This window comes from Lithobates pipiens, unplaced genomic scaffold, assembly GCF_037356315.1.
Source record: "Lithobates pipiens isolate NorthernLeopardFrog02 unplaced genomic scaffold, aLitPip1_a1.2 Scaffold_8, whole genome shotgun sequence".
In the NCBI taxonomy this organism is placed as follows: Eukaryota; Metazoa; Chordata; class Amphibia; order Anura; family Ranidae; genus Lithobates; species Lithobates pipiens.
The window spans coordinates 435,281,671-435,299,141 of record NW_027507903.1 but is presented as its reverse complement, the minus strand read 5'-3'; the positions used below and the strand labels follow the sequence as shown (position 1 = coordinate 435,299,141).

The window sequence follows — 17,471 nt, the reverse complement described above, 5'->3', positions numbered from 1 at the left end:
AAGAGGCATTACTATGACTCAGTTGGCCAGCTTAAACATGTATTGCATTATGTGTGAACTAAATATCTCTATGTTTTTAATTGCAAAGTTTGTAAAAAAGGGTATAGCATTGTGCATAGGGTCCATACATACCCCCCCCCCCCCCTTCAACAACAGAATGTTCCTTCACCCTATGACTGCTGGGAGAAAAAGGTTGAACGTTGATGCAAGGATACCGGCAGCTGGGTGGCAGCCAGGTTCTAGCAAGCAACAACATGGAGGGTGAGCAGGCTGTGCTGGAGTCTGCAGGGGGCCTGCAGAGAGCTTAGACAGCCTCTGGTAACCTGAATCCTGAAAGTGTGTAGTCAGTAGGTGCACAGGGAGCCTCGGCTCCCTTGCCCATCATAAGCTGTACACATTGAGGATATGCCACTGGTGCTGACTTCCTTTACTATAACTGAGCAACTGGCCAAATTGTCTGACTAATGGCTATTAAACTTTTAATGTATCTCAAAATACCTGATTTCTGTTGACACAACCATAACAAAGGGTTCTGGCAGCTGCATGTTACACATTGGACAAGTGCTTTTACCAGTATCCAGCCACTGTCTCAGACAGGACTGACAGAAAACATGGTCACAGTTAAGGCAAACTGGCTCATTTGGTTCTTCTTGGCAAACTGCGCACACTTGCAATCCAAATCTGTGGGCAAGACAGATTAATCATAAAAAAACAAAAGAAAAAAACAAATACATTTTTACTTTTTGTTTGCATGAGACCTAAGGATATTTTTTTGTGTTTTAAAATTGCTTACTTACTAAATTAAATTACTTACTTAAATATTTACCCATCACTACACAGAACAGTCTCTTCCCGCCTCTGCCTGCTTCAGATGCCAAGGATTCTATAATGTGCTTGTGCTCCCAAGCCAGGTTGTGTGCATCCATAGAAATACACAGAACAGTAAGCCACACCCCACTCCCTACTCATAGGAGCCTGATTGACAGGACTAAGAGTCCATGGTTCCCGCCGCCCTCAGTGTCTCATGTGAGACCAGGAAGTGAGAGGAGCAGTGCTGCCGCCAGGACAGTCCAGATGTAGTGAGGGGAGTTAGGTAAGTGTTTAGGGATGGGAGAGGGGTGTTGTTTAGAACAGGTAGTGAGAAGTTATTTACCCTAATGCAAGGAATGCATTACAGAAAAAACATTTTGCTTGTAGAACCACTTTAAGCTTCTATAAGCAGAAGTGAACATCTTGTGCATGAGAGTTTATATATAACAGGCCATCAAAACCATCTGTATAATTAACCGAGATCAGAAAACTTTTACTTAAAGCGGGATTCCACCCTAAAGTGTAACCTCCGCTAATCGGATCCCCCCCCCCCTCCGGTGTCACAATTGACACCTTTCAGGGGGGAGGGGGGTGGAGATACCTGTCAAAGACAGGAATTTTCACCCACTTCCGGGCATAGACTCCCGTGGGAGTCTACGCCATTTCCTGCCCTGCCGCGCTGTCTGCTGGGACACACGGGTCCCAGTGACAGCGCAGAGATTTCCTATTGCGCGGCGCGGCTCGCGCATGCGCAGTAGGGAACCGGGAAGTGAAGCCGATTCGCTTCACTTCCTGATTCCCTCACCTAGAATGGTGACTGCAGCAGCCGAGAGCCGAGCGATCGATCGGCCTCGGCTGCCGGCATCGCTGGAACCCGGGACAGATGAGTGTCCATTTATTAAAAGTCAGCAGCTGTAGTATTTATAGCTGCTGGCTTTTAATATTTTTTTTTTTTGGTGGAATCCCTCTTTAAGTAACTTGCTTAGTAAAGTTTTACTTACAGTATATTAAAAGCATTGTAAATTTTTTTAATTTTACCTTGATACAGATTTAGCAGTTGCATCTCTGCATCTTTGAAGAACATCTACAACAGCCATAAGCGGTCTCTCTGTTTTCATTTCTGGGAAGTTCTGCAGAAGCTGTAAAATTTTTGTAAATAATACATTATTTAATATGCCTTAACTGCAAATAGCAGTACTCTGAGAAAATATGAAGAGAAAACTGACAATAGAGGTACATTTTTCTCTTCTAGGCACAAAAAATGGCCATGTGTATTTTTTTTGATGCCTTTAAAGTGAACATAGGGGGAATAGGGGGATCCGCAGTTCTGGGCCTGTAAAGCACCCCGCCAGGAATATGGCTGAAAAAAACAAATACTGGGTCCCAGGGTCCAGCTCTCTAAAAAGAGAAGCGTTACAGGTAAAACCTTGTTTCTTCGGACACGAGGCCTGGGTAGGTACCATCCAATTCGGCCTGGAAAAGACACCTTGAATGGATCCGGTTGCATGGCTTGCCCCAGTGAGGATATACCAGCGGAGCTCAGCACATCTTTACTTGTGACCAACACCTAAGACACTGGCGAAAAAACTAAGGTACCTCCAGTAGGGGGAGGGGTTATAAGGGGGATTGAACTTCCTAGCTAGGGTGTGCCAGTGTCCAATCACCTAGTAATATGCTATAATCCATCAGTAATTACTGAGTCTCTGTATCCCTTGGTGTACGAGAAAGAAATTTCACTATATTGACAATTTTATATATTTATACAAGGAGATGATATCCCTCCCCTTTTTCAAAGTTGATTATATAAATAAAGATAAGAGTGTAAATGTGCATGTTGTGACTAGAGGTCGACCGATATATCGGCCGGCCGATATATCGGCCGATATTTGCTGTTTTTTAATTAATCGGCATCGGCCGATTGAGCTGATAAAAAGGCCGATTTAGAACAGCGGGACTTGGAAATGACTTCTGTAATAGAAGTCAGTGTAAGTTGCCTGAGTCGTCATAGAAACGTCTTTCCTCCTCTCTGGGCAGCCTGCCAAGAAAAGAACAGAAAGATACAATGTTTACACTTCTGAATGAATGAAATCATCTCTGTATGTAGAGTTCTCAGTTTAACCATTTAAAGACTACCGTATATACTCGAGTATAAGCCGAGATTTTCAGCCTCTTTTTTGAGGCTGAAAGTGCCCCCCTCGGCTTATACTCGAGTCATCGCTGTCTGCCCGCTCGATCAGCGTGTCGAGCAGACAGACAGCGGCCATTCTATAATTCAAAAGCCGCGCCTCCGGCTCCGCCTTCGCCTGTGATAGGCGGAACACTGAATTTCCCAGCAGCCTGTGTTCCGCCTATCACGGACATCGTATCATCCTCGTACTACGGACGAGGATGATACGATGTACGTGATAGGCGGAACACAGGCTGCTGGGAAATTCAGTGTTCCGCCTATCACAGGCGAAGGCGGCGGCGCAGCTTTTGAATTTTACAATGGCCGCCGAGGCGCCGACGAAGAGGGCACGGGACGGAGGCAAGGCAAGGCACGGCACGGGACGGGACGGGACGGGACGGGACGGGACGGGACGGGACGGAGGCAAGGCACGGCGGCGAGGCACGGAGGCAAAGAGGCAAGGCACGGGACGGAGGCTCGGGACAAAGGCTCGGGACACAGGTAGGCTGGACACACACACACACACACACACACACACACACACACACACACACACACACACACACACGGATGGATACACACACACACACAGGGATGGATGGATGGATGGAGACACACACACACAGGGATGGATGGATGGATGGATGGAGACACACACACACAGGGATGGATGGATGGATGGACACACACACACACAGGGATGGATGGACGGACACACAGGGATGGACGGACACACAGGGATGGACGGACACACAGGGATGGACGGACACACACACAGGGATGGACAGGCATGTCTTACCCTCGGCTTATACACGAGTCAATAAGTTTGCCAGTTTTTTTGGGGGTAAATTGGGGGCCTCGGCTTATATTCGGGTCGGCCTATACTCGAGTATATACGGTAAATCTTTTCTGACACTTGTTGCTTACAAGTAAAAGTCCTGTATTTTCTGCCAGAAAATCACTTAGACCCCCCCAAAAAGTATATATATTTTTTTAGCAGAGATCCTAGGGAATAAAATAGCGGTTGTTGCAACATTTTATGTCACACGGCATTTGCGCAGAGGTCTTTCAAATGCATTTTTTTGGGGGGGGAAAAAAATACACTAAATGATTTAAAAAAAAAAAAAACAGTAAAGTTAGTCAATTTTTTTTTTTCGTCCAAAAGTTTTGAGTACTTGTTTTTATTTTATAGGCTGCTTGCACACTAGAGCGGGCAGACGTTGATGGTAAAATGTTGCTAGTTTTAGCAGTGCTTTACCATCATTTTAGCGGTGCTATTCGGCTGCTAGTGGGGCGCATATAATCCTAGCTAGCGGCCGAAGAAGAGGTGGTGGAGAAGCGGTATACACCACTCCAAACGTGCTGCTTGCATCGCCTCAGTGTGAAAGCACTCAGTCTTTCACACAGACTGCAGGGGAGCTGTTTTGCAGGCATTTTACAGGCGCTATTTTTAGCCCAAAAGCGCCTAAAAAAACGCCCCAGTGGGAAAGGTGTCTGTTAGGTTTTATGAGATGAAGGGGGATAAAAAAATAAAATAAAAAAAAATTAAAAAAAATCGGCCTAACATATCGGCCCAAAAAAATCTGCATCATATATCGGCTATCGGCCGCCGTGATTTCTAAATATCGGCATCGGCCAGAGAAAAACCCATATCGGTCGACCTCTAGTTGTGACATTGGGGATTGTTCAGCTCAAATGGTTAGATGCTTTTTTTGTGCAGCAAGTCCACATCAGGCAGGCATTTATAGTTAAGGGCCTGGTAGCCCACGTTTATTAAAGGAAAAACAAAACAACAGTCCATTTGGGAATCCCATGCAGGGGTTTAACTTCATTCAGCACACATGAATTGAAAACATACCAAGCCACCTGGCTCTCTCTTGTCAACAGTTCCTCTGTTTGCTCCCAACAGACTTATCGATTATTTCCAGCCCCTGGACTCACTGGCTTCCGTAGTCTTCCCGACTCTCAAGGCTGGCCAGCCTTTCCCAGTTCCTGGGCAAAGAATCCCCCTTACACAGGCTACAATCTCTGACAGAGATGACCACTCTACATACACAAGTCTTTCTTCACACAGCAGCAGCAAGCTGCTCACACTCCACCATCTTCCACACTCTACTCTCACCAGCCCCTCGTTATATGGGCTGTGTGCAGCTGGGCACACACCCTGCTTGCTATCCTCAAGACCCGGACACAGGGTTGGAGATACCGTCCCCACCCATAACTCTCAGGGTTCTTGGAACTACAGAATCCGGAGCTAGCAAAACCTGGAGAAAACTGACAGAGCGGTTTTCTCCATTTAAACTCTACACTCTGTAGTCTTGCAGTCCACAGATATGCAAACTCTGTGCCTCTTTTACCTCCAATTTCATAGGGACAGAGCCTCGCTCTGCCACAATGTGTATTGGTTGATGCTTGCTGCAAAGGTGGATAAAGGCATGTTGTTTCCTAATATTTGAGGATTGGCAATGTTGTATGGGGGAAATGCGGGATGGAGTGGTATAGGTTAAATTATGGGAATGAACCTTTTTTTTTTCTAGTCTGTCTGGAACACCCTGTTTGCCTTCACTTTCTCAGAACTAATACAAACTGCATTGTGGAATACACGGTGTTTCATACCCCTAAGGAGGAATGTGGTATCTTTGAAGGAGTTTTGGAAGTAATTATGTTTATTTGGTAGAACACATAATGGTAAACAACTGCTATTATGCTTCTCAATATAACTTATGTATAATATTTAAAAAATTAAGTGTGTAGTGCTGCGCTACAAACTAATGTGCAAGTGATATCCAATGGACTTATGTGCAAAAATATTGGTGTAAAAATAATCACTTATTCAAAGTGAATCAATAGATCCATGTGCTAATCAAACCATCAATCTGTATATATTCGAAATCCAATATAATCAACTTATGCAATCCACAACATAAAGATAAACGAGATCCAATAATTAGAAAACGTTTATAAACAATAACTTGTTTTTTTGTGTTCTCTCTTTGCCAGTCACAAATCATGTATCAGTGGTCTGTGTGACTCACTTGCTCGCGAGCCTCTCACTTTATTTATACTTGTGTCTCAGCGTATCACAATGTATGGAACCTTCCATTTTTTCGGTCCACTAGGGACCCTCCCAGTAATGTCCCCCTCAGCTGCAATGTTAAAGGTGGGTGAGTTCTCCTTTAAGGCTCTACTCTGTATATTCCCAGATTAGTCTCGCCAATGGTATAAACAGATATAGAAAAAAAAAAAAACTCCCATAGTGTGATATAGTTTGGTGCAATCAGTTTATTAAAACTACAAACCGCAGTTACAATAATTATACGTGTAAAATAGCATAAAAAAAACCCCACGAGATCTGGACAAACACTTCCTCTTATGTCACTTCTGGTTTCCTCGTGTACCTCCGCTCAAGCCCTATTAGTTACATCACTGTCAGGTGACTTCATTAGGGGCTATTATATTCATTAACTTTTCTACATTTTTGGGATCACATTTATCTGTATTTATATCATGGATTGCATAAATTGAATATACTGGATTTTAAATATTTACAGATTGATGATTTGATTAGCACATTGATATATTGATGCACTTTGAATAAGGGATTAATTATAGCAATATTTTTGCACATGAGTCCATTGCATATTAGTTTGCACATTAGTTAGTAGTGCAGCACTATACACTTTATTTTTGTACTGTATGGCTGTGGAAAACCTAAAGATGTGGGGTTTCTCTGATGAAGCCTACAGTACTTTGTTCCATTTAAAAATACAGTATCTCACAAAAGTGAGTACACCCCTCACATTTTTGTAAATATTTTATTACATCTTTTCATGTGACAACACTGAAGTAATGACATTTTGCTACAATGTAAAGTAGTGAGTGTACAGGTTGTATAACAGTGTAAATTTGCTGTCCCCTTAAAATAACTCCACACACAGCCATTAATGTTTAAACCACTGGCAGCAAAAGTGAGTACACCCCTGAAAATGTTTCAATTGGGCCCAAAGTGTCAATATTTTGTGTGGCCACCATTATTTTCCAGCACTGCCTTAACCCTCTTGGGCATGGAGTTCACCAGAGATTCACAGGTTGCCACTGGAATCCTCTTCCACTGCTCCATGACAACATCACAGAGAGGGTGGATGTTAGAGACCTTGCACTCCTCCACCTTCCATTTGAGGATGCCCCATAGATGCTTGGCCAGTCCATCACCTTTACCACCTTCTTTAGCAAGGCAGTGGTCGATTTAGAGATGTGTTTGGAGTCATTATCATGTAATGATATACTGTAAGTGAAGTCACTTTTTGCCTTTAAATTACCCCTAGCTTTGAGGCAGATCCACCCCCAACCCATCTATAGAACCACCTACACCCTGTTACAAAATGATGGGCAAATCTTCTTTGAAAATAATTGCCAAATCATCTTTGAAGATAATGGGCAAATAGGTAAAATCTTCTTTGAAAATGATGGGAGAATTTCTTAAAATGCAAACTTGCTGTGTCATTGCGATTTCTTTAAAGATAAGAAAACCTTACACATCAGAGTTTTTTTGCAAAAAATTAATCTCTTTTTTAGATGACAAAATATTATAATTGTACACTTACACGTCCAAGAAAGATTGTGTGCCCTGTTATTATGGCCTTCATCTCAGCATCCTGAAGATTCTCGTCCGTCAAAAGATGTTCCAGAAAAAGTGCCATGGAAAAAACACAATTCCAATAAGATCTGTGAGGAAAAGAGAAGAAATGAAAATGTCTGTGACACACACAATTCATTATAGGATTCTTTTCACTTGAAGCTTTTATTATTTCTCCTAAATATTTTTTTCTCATCATTGTTATTTTATATCCACCTTTAAAAATGAATATGCAAATGATCCATGCAATTTATCCATTAGAGAACTGTAAACACTATTTTCTGATTATTAGCAAATAAGGCATGATAATGAATACACTGCATAAGGCTTTAGTTAACTGTCCCTATTGCACAGGTATACTGCAGGCATATGCTTAAGGATTGATGGTTACTTGTTAGCAGTGCATGATGGTGAATGATGGGTGATAGAAAGTGATAAGTAATGAATGACTGGTGACAGATGATGATTATCAAACCTACCTTTCACACTTACCTGTTCCACGCTCCAGAACCAGGTTTTCCCCTTTGTGTGTGGCCGCTGATCTCTGGGTTCTGCCAGTATGGCAACCAATCACATAAGGGTGCTGTCTTAAATGACTAGCTTGCATGTGGCTCGGCATTTGAGCAATGCATCCGAATGCTAGCTGCCGGACACCCTGTAATTCTTAGCGCCTTCTCTTGTGATTCCCCAGTGCCTCCAAGCATGCCTACAGCGACATTCTCCAGAGCCATTTTTATTTGCTCCTGTAACCCTGGTGTACTCCATTCTGTTTTCTTTTCCTGTGATACCAGTGTATTTCAACCTGTATCCTGCTTCAGTTATCAGGATATCAGTGTACTCCAGACCATTGCCTACTCCTGCGATCCCAGTACACTCCAGACTGTATCCTGCTCTTGTGACCCTAGTGCCCTTTAGCCTGTATCCTGCTCTTGTGACCCTAGTGCCCTTTAGCCTGCATCAAGGTCCTGTATCCCAAATGCATTTCTGGCTACTTTGTAAACCTTTGCTCCAGTGTACTCTGGTCTGTTTCCAGTGTTTTGGTGTGACCCCATCCATATACCTGTGCAGCAAGAGTCTTTTTCCTGAACATCTGTACTCACCTGCTGGTGGCAATGTGGTCCCTAGCGCCAAAGAGCACAGTTCTAGTTGCCACCAGTGGGTGTCCTCCAGCAGCCAGCTGATCCCGGCAATTAGGCTCCACCTGATGCTGACTGCTGGGAAGGTGTATATGGAAATTCCTCACTTGACTGCTTTCTGTGCCTCAGTGTTCGGCCTAAAAGCAGCTTCCCTGCCTGATCCTTATTCAGTATCCAGTATCCTCTACCTTGCATCCAGTACCCTGTATTCTGTTACCCTATCTCTGCTCAGCCTTGTTCGCAGTCCCAATACTGATGCTGCCCTGTTCATAAGAGCTTCCCTCGATTTGTATATAGTGTTTGTTAGTTAGGTATATAAGGGGGAACCACAAAAGGTAATGCCAGCACCTGGAGTGCAGATGACCCACTTATTAGTTTAATGGGTCTTGGTGAGTGCTTATCCAACTGGATGTTTTTAATCATTACACGATCTAGAAGTGGCATGAAGAGGAGTTTGAATAACATGGAAAGTGGTTTTGTACACCATGTAGTCTGTTGAACAGCTTGGATAGTCATAAGTGGACTTTTCAAATATTTTTTCACATAAACTGGAATGAAATGATACATTTTGTATGTTACACAAACACTGGAATAGATTGTTACTGTTTTGTTTTATGTAGCACTGTCCACTTTATAAAATGGTGTTTATACACTGGGATAAAAGTGGAAGTAAACCCAGTTTTTGAATTTGTACCTACAGGTAAGCCTATAATAAGGCATACTAGCACATTGAGCATTTACCTTGCATGTTAAAAAAAAATAGCACATTGAACTGTTATCATCCATAGCACTCTATACTATTTATTTAAGCAATTGTAGCGTGGGTACTCGTAATGAGTACACACTATGTTCGTAAATTTAGTTTTTGCCCAACATTACACTTAAGTTTTGGGGTTAATTGTGTTAAATTGTGCTTTGGCATCAGTTGGGCTGGGCTGTATTAAGGTTTTGCCTGATCATAGGTGGAGTTCGCACCTGTGAGAGGCCTTGGAACGCAGTCTGGTTGGACGCATTGGTAACCAATCTCTCTCTTGGAGCCAATTAGTGGGCGCTTGTCTCACTGTGTATTCCAGGAGAGGGTACCTAACGTGCTGAAGTCACATGGTTCTGGGTTCTGGTCCAGAAGTTGTTGCTGACTCCTCCTGACCAGCCCCCAGGGGTCCTCATGGCCTGGGGTGAGGATCCATCCATTTCCGAACCTCGGAACTGGCTAGTCCAAGGTGCAGTGACTGGAAGGAGGATTCTAAGGTGGGTGCCGTCTCGGGTTTGGAGAGGCCCAGCAACTCTACATGCAACCAGGGAAGGACTCTTCAGTAAAAGAGCCACGCACAAGGCTGGCTGCTCGGTAAGAGCCTGAAAGCTGAGATGCCATGGACATTGACTGAATCCACATTTCTTATGGTATCGCCGGACCGGCTGAAAGATTCTGGTACAGTAAGAAAAGTTCCTACTTCTACCCTTCCAGTTATAACTAAGTTTTTCAACCAATCTGTGTGAGAGACTTTGCGAAGCTAGAATTACCTGTTGGCTGCTACTGTAAATACAAGCTCAAGGATTTATTCAACAGTTAAAGAGTCCAGTTGTGAGTGGCTATTCCCTGGATTATGTATAGAGAGAGACTTTTATTTGAAGTCAGCAGTTCCGAGCACCTGAGCTAAACTTTATCCTGATACCTTCTATTCTCAACTTAGAGACTGAGTTTGTTCAACTGTTTTATGCAAAATAAAAATCCTAACAAGGAATTCAAGTGTCGGTCTCTACAATTACTGGGTTATCAACCCTGGGAACCCTTAGACAAGGACAACGAGTACGAGCTGTTGGAGGTAATCGGTAAGCCCAGAAAAATTCAGCCGCTCCTTTGGGGGTAAGTGCTACACAATTATATAAACATACTTACAAAAGGAGAGCAGAGTAATGACTTAATCAATAATACTTCTTCTTCTTCCTTGTACTATTTACACTTTGGGCAGAATATTAGTATGCCTTTATTGCAGAGGGGAAAATGGTGGGTCACAAGCTTCTTGTTTCTGTCTAGAAGCAATGCCTGAACCACTGAACTGGCTTAACATTGCTATAGATCCTTTGACAAGGAAGCAGCTCCCATATACTTACATTAACTGTGTATATAGCTGTTTGAGTGGTGTTTAGCTTTAAAGCATTTTTTTAATCCAAAAGTACCTGATTTGTCTGATTCCTGTTTTGCACCAAGCACTGCATTCCTGTAAATATCCTTCTGAACAAATTAGTTCAATTGGCATTTGAATGTTTTTAACTTTTTGCATCCATTCCTGTGCATTTAAAGTGTGCACAGTCTGCTTCAATGTTTCTAGACAAGCGATGGCAGCAAAGATGTCAAGAACCTGAAAAAATAATAATATTTACCAAAGTGTCTTACTAGTTAAACATGGTGCCCTTAGAAACATTTGAGCAATATACATAAATTCACTTTGCCTGCAGGCTATTCCTATTGCTCAATGCAATAATGAGCTTGGAAAACAAGAGAGATAGAAAATCATTTTTTTTATATACATATCACTTAGCACTATTATATCTTGATGCTTTTATACAAGCATATTGAGCTTAAATATAATACTGTACAAATGTGTGCCCTGTGTAGTGATGTTGTGGGTCATAGGACAGAACTAGAGCATTCATTGGAAAAAAGAGGCATTCAAAACTCCATGCTAAAGACTATGTTAGCACCACCCTTTGGGCTCCTTCTGTGAATTTCGTGTCAGTAGAAGTTTGAGTATTGATTTGCGCTTTTCTTTTTGTGTTTTTCACTTAGCGCTATTATTATTATTACTATTATTACTCTTGATATCACTTGAAAAGAAAACCTTTGAAAATTTGTTTACAATAACTCCATCAGTATCACCAGCAAAGCAGCTTCATTATTATCCAATTAAAGAAAAAGAGAATTGTGCAGTGCATTTGGAGATTTCATAATTTGCCACGTCACGAATGTTAATGCTCCATTATGAATGCTAGTTTTCAAGAACAGCCGCTTCTGCTTCTGAGCATGCGTGGACTTTTGTGCAATGGGACTTGTGTACACACGATTGGACAATCCGACAACAAACATTTGTTGGTGGAAAATTTGAAAACCTGCTAGCCAACATTTGTTGGCAGAAAGTCCAACAACAAATGTTCGATGGAGCATAGACACGGTCATTCTTTCTGCCAACAAGCTCACATCCAACATTTCTTGCTGGAAAATCTGATTGTGTGTACGAGGCATAAGGATAACAACAGTGTCACTTTAAACCTGAATAAATAAGCCTCCATATTTTATGAATAAAATCTGTCTCTTTTACAGTATATTGCTTTCACACTATAGGCAATATTTAAAGTGGCTCTGTTGGTTTCTGTTGGTTTTGCCCTAAAAAAAATATAAAAAATAGTTCCTACAATATAGGACTCTGGGCATCCAACAGTCAGCTCAGAGGCTCTTTAAATGTATCATACAGAATGCTATGAATCTGATTGTTTTTTCCAAATCAGTGGACTCCAAACTGTGGCCCTTTGATTGTCTTTAACTGGTGCTTGGGGCACTATTTCCCCCACCAATACCAAAAATGGACCTCTAGTCCTCCCACTGACACCAAAGATGGGGCACTACTTTTTTCACTGACACCAATGATGAGGCATTATTATTCCCACTGGCGCAAACGAAGGGGCATTATTTCTTCCACTGATGCAAACAACGGAGTGCTCTTCCTCACATTGACATTAGTGATCAGGCATTATTCATCCAAATGATACCAATGATGGAGCACTATGTTTTCCACTGCTCACCAAGCCTGGGGCATTTTTTACTCCCACTGACCATCGAGTCTGGGACTTTGCTTACTGCCACTGACCACGGATGCATTTTCTACTTGCAACAATCTGGCCTCTTTACGGTCTGAAGCACAGTAAACTGGTGTTTGGTTAGAAGGTTTAAGAGCTCCTGCTCTACATTATACCAGCTTTTCTGTCCTTTTTTTCTTGTTCCATTATACAATCTTAATATGTTCAGCTAGCACAAATAAAACATTTTTTAGCAATAAGAAAGAATATTAATACTCTGGTGTGTTTAAATAGCTTTACCATCTCATTCTTTCTCATTTGCTGTGGATCTTCAATCTTTTCAATAAGGTGCTGCACCACTGATGGATTGATGAACAAAATCCTGCTTAAGTTTTGCAGTCGGTGTTGAAATGTACTGTATCCAATATGGACCAATGGAAGGGGCAGTTCATTTGTTTTTCTGGTAAAACGTAATTCTTCAATGCAGGAAGAAAGGGCAAACTCCATGACCTATAACACAAATATAAACACCTTATAGAATAAATCTATAAAAAACAGGGCAAGATATTGTTTCCTTGATCCATAGAATAACAAGGATTTTTTTACTTAAAAGATATTTTCACTGTGTCATCTTCAGCCAAAAAACCTTACTTGTTTTGTGTAGAACAAATATGGGTTACACTCTTTTTCAATTTTTAAGTGCTTACTGTGTCTCTTTTGCAGAGATTTACTCTAACATCACCTGTCAACTGGACAGGAAGTGAGAGAATAGTGTAACCTTTCCTGCTTCTCTCCAAAAATAACATTCTTATTGCTGCCTGTGTCCCCATCAGGGAGATTTTCCTTCGTATTCTGTGTGACACCTGTAAACAGAGAACCTTTTCCCACTCTTTTAAAAATGTTAGGGACTTGCAACTCCTTCCCTTTGTTTTATACACTGCTAATCAAACGTCTTTTTGGATCAGATCCCAACTGTAAATTAACCTTTTTTATTAGGCTCACCATAAGACATTTATAGTGTTTTGGTAACTAAAAAAGATGTTTCTGCTATAGTGCAACAGGCAGGACCCCAAGAGGGATTAGGAGAGGGGAGGCAAGAGGGGCAACTGCCATGGTGCAGTGTTTTCATGTGATGTGTCAAGCTGATTTCTCCTCCTCGCATGCCAGAGAAACTGTAAAAATGCCTTGTCTGGCTGTAGGTGAGCTGCAAACCCTACCACAAATCAATGTCTCCTCCTCAGCAGTTTCCAGAGTTCACCCCAGGCCAGCATGAAGAGGACACAGGATAGAGTGAAGGATGTATCTGCTTTGCTCCCTCAGTCCCAACCTGATCTGTCTCCCAACATCTATTATTCCATGCTGTAAACAAACATTGCACCCAGCAGTGCTGCCGCTATGTAATCTCACACTGACAGCCAAGTTATGGGAGTCAGGTACAGTGAATGTTGGTGTGAGTGTGTGTATGTATGTGTGCGTGTGTGTATATTTGTGCATGTGAGTGTATATATGACTGTGAGTGCATGTATTTATGTGGGTGTGAGTGTGTGTATGTACAGTATATGAGTGCATGAATGCATGCAGGTGTGAGTGTATGTATGTGATTGCGTATGTATATATACAGTCAGACTGGTATAAATATATATATCTATCCACTGTATCCAGTTTAGCTAGATCTCACTGCAGACCATTCCTGCTGTACTGTTTCTAATATACTTCAGGCAGACAGTCGATTCAATTAGCTGCAGTGTATTTAATATATACTATATATATATAGTACAGAACAAAAGTTTGGACACACCTTCTCATTCAAAGAGTTTTCTTTATTTTCATGACTATGAAAATTGTAGATTCACACTGAAGGCATCAAAACTATGAATTAACACATGTGGAATTATATACTGAACAAAAAAGTGTGAAACAACTGAAAATATGTCTTATGCCGCGTACACACGGGCGGACTGTATGGCCTACTTAGTCCGCCGAAACACATTTCAGCGGACAGTCCGCTCGTCTGTGGGCTTCAGCGGACTTTTTCAGCGTGCAGTCCAGCGTACTAAGTATTTCGGATTTTTCTAAATACTGTCCGTCGTACAATCCACCCGTGTGTATGCCAGTCCGCCGTACTTTTGAAATGAGCGGACTTTTCCCGCCCGGAGAAAAGTCCGCTCATTTCGAGCGGGTATCCAGGTAGGCGGGGCCCGCGAAGGAGACGTCGCTGGCCCCGCCGCCTGGTATGGACTTAAAGGGGAACCCCAACGCCGAAAAAAATCGGCGTGGGGGTCCCCCCCAAGTCCACAACAGACCCTTGTCCGAGCACGCTACCCGGCCGGCCAGGAAAGGGGGGCGAGCGAGCGCCCCCCCTCCTGAGCCGTACCAGGCCGCGTGCCCTCAACATGGGGGGGTGCCTTGGGGAAGGGGGGGCCGCGCGGCCCCCCACCCCAAAGCACCTTGTCCCCATGTTGATGAGGACAAGGGCCTCTTCCCGACAACCCTGGCCGTTGGTTGTCGGGGTCTGCGGGCGGGGGGCTTATCGGAATCCGGGAGCCCCCTTTAATAAGGGGGCCCCCGGATACCGGCCCCCCACCCTATGTGAATGAGTATGAGGTACAATGTACCCCTACCCATTCACCTGTAAAATAAAAGTACAAAAAAAAACACAACACACGAGATAAAATACTTTATTGCACAGCTCCGGGGGTCTTCCGCCTTCGGGGGTCTTCTCGCCGGACTCCTCCGCTATCTTCTTGTAGTTCTTTTGCTAGCGGAGGAGTCCGACTTTCTTCCTCGCCACCGGCCTCTTCTCCCGACTTCGGGGGTCTTGTCCCCCTCTTCGGTTCTTCTGCCGGGCCACCGCGCCTTCTTATAGCTCTTTTACAGGCGGTGGCCCGGTCTTCTGTCGCCGCCGCCGCCGCCTTCCGTTCTTCTTCTTCTTCTTCTTCTTCTCCAGGAGATGTTGCCTCGACGATCTCTCCGGCCGGAATGCCAGGGACGCACTGCGCGGCCACTTATATAGGGACAAGGGGCGGTGTCACATGGCTTTATGTCACATGGGTTGGTGTCACATGGTGACCCCGCCCCCTTACGATGTCATAGTTCCCATGTGACATCAACCCATGTGACAAACCCATGTGAGTTCTAGCAGCAGACACATCTCTAGAACAACTGTTAAGAGGAGACTGTGTGAATCAGGCCTTCATGGTAAAATATCTGCTAGAAAACCACTGCTGAGGACAGGCAACCAGCAGAAGAGACTTGTTTGGGCTAAAGAACAAAAGGAATGGACATTAGACCAGTGGAAATCTGTGCTTTGGTCTGATGAGTGCAAGTTTGAGATCTTTGGTTCCAACCACCGTGTCTTTGTGCGATGCAGAAGAGGTGAACGGATGGACTGTACATGCCTGGTTCCCACCGTGAAGCATGGAGGAGGAGGTGTGATGGTGTGGGGGTGCTTTGCTAGTGACACTGTTGGGGATTTATTCAAAATTGAAGGCATACTGAACCAGCATAGCTACCACAGCATCTTGCAGCGGCATGCTATTCCATCCGGTTTGCGTTTAGTTGGACCATCATTTATTTTTCAACAGGACAATGACCCCAAACACACCTCCAGGCTGTGTAAGGGCAATTTGACCAAGAAGGAGAGTGATGGGGTGCTGCGCCAGATGACCTGGCCTCCACAGTTACCGGACCTGAACCCAATCAAGATGATTTGGGGTGAGCTGTACCGCAGAGTGAAGGCAAAAGGGCCAACAAGTGCTAAGCATCTCTGGGAACTCCTTCAAGACTGTTGGAAAGGGTGACTACCTCTTGAAGCTCATCAACAGAATGCCAAGAGTGTGCGGAGCAGTAATCAAAGCAAAAGGTGTCTACTTTGAAGAATCTAGAATATAAGACATATTTTCAGTTGTTTCACACTTTTTTGTTCAGTATATAATTCCACATGTGTTAATTCATAGTTTTGATACCTTCAGTGTGAATCTACAATTTTCATAGTCATGAAAATAAAGAAAACTCTTTGAATGAGAAGGTGTGTCCAAACTTTTGGTCTGTACTGTATATACAGTCAGACTGGTATAGATATATATATATATATATATATATATATATATATATATATATATATATATATATCCACTGTATCCAGTTTAGCTAGATCTCACTGTAGACCAGGGATATGCAATTAGCGGACCTCCAGCTGTTGCAGAACTACAAGTCCCATGAGGCATAGCAAGACTCTGACAGCCACAAGCATGACACCCAGAGGCAGAGCATGATGGGAGTTGTAGTTTTGCAACAGCTGGAGGTCCGCTAATTGCATATCCCTGCTGTAGACCATTCCTACTGTACTGTTTCTAATATACTTCAGGAAGGCAGTTGATTCAGTTAGCTGCAGTGTATTTAATATATATATATATATATATATATATATATATATACAGTCAGACTGGCTGTCAGAGGACTAACAGAAATCCTCCCTGCCAACGTCAGCGCTTCCCTGTGTGCCTGCGGGGTAGAATTGCGCAATGGCACACACGGGTGCGCGATGCAGCGGGACTGCACATACGGGTGCGTGAATTAGCGGGTTCGCGCACACACAATACAGTGGGCCGGCGCACACAGGTGCGTGATTTCTCCAGGCAGGCCTCTAAAAGGCAGCTCTGTTTCCTGTGTCATTGCTGGTTTGTCTTCTCAGCTCCAGTGTTCACGTGCCTTGCCTGTTTTTCCTGTGCCTATCTGTTGTGACCCGGATTGACCTGACTACCCTTAAACCTCTCCTGCATCTTACCCTCGGCTTGCCTTACAGACTTCTCTACCTGCTTGATACCTGTGTTTGACCCTCGGCTTCCTCCTGGACCTGCTTTTGCCTGCTCCTTGTATTTGATAATCGGCCTGCTGCTTGACTACTGTGTATGACCCTGGCTTGTTTCCA

At 43.4% G+C, this 17,471-nt stretch overlaps 1 protein-coding gene across 6 annotated transcripts in view; it reads right to left on the bottom strand.

The window, feature by feature from the left end:
- The window catches only part of LOC143964536 (E3 ubiquitin-protein ligase RNF213-like), a 955,032-nt gene that overhangs the window by 210,353 nt on the left and 727,208 nt on the right, over window positions 1–17,471 (bottom strand). For all 6 annotated transcript variants that reach the window (XM_077474321.1, XM_077474324.1, XM_077474323.1 and 3 more), the window contains exons 40-44: window positions 12,842–13,051; window positions 10,928–11,109; window positions 7,582–7,702; window positions 1,849–1,949; window positions 499–681 (exon numbers count right to left, since the gene is read on the bottom strand). In XM_077474321.1, the coding sequence (XP_077330447.1) occupies window positions 499–681; window positions 1,849–1,949; window positions 7,582–7,702; window positions 10,928–11,109; window positions 12,842–13,051 (797 nt within the window). The remainder of the gene's footprint in view (window positions 1–498; window positions 682–1,848; window positions 1,950–7,581; window positions 7,703–10,927; window positions 11,110–12,841; window positions 13,052–17,471) is intronic.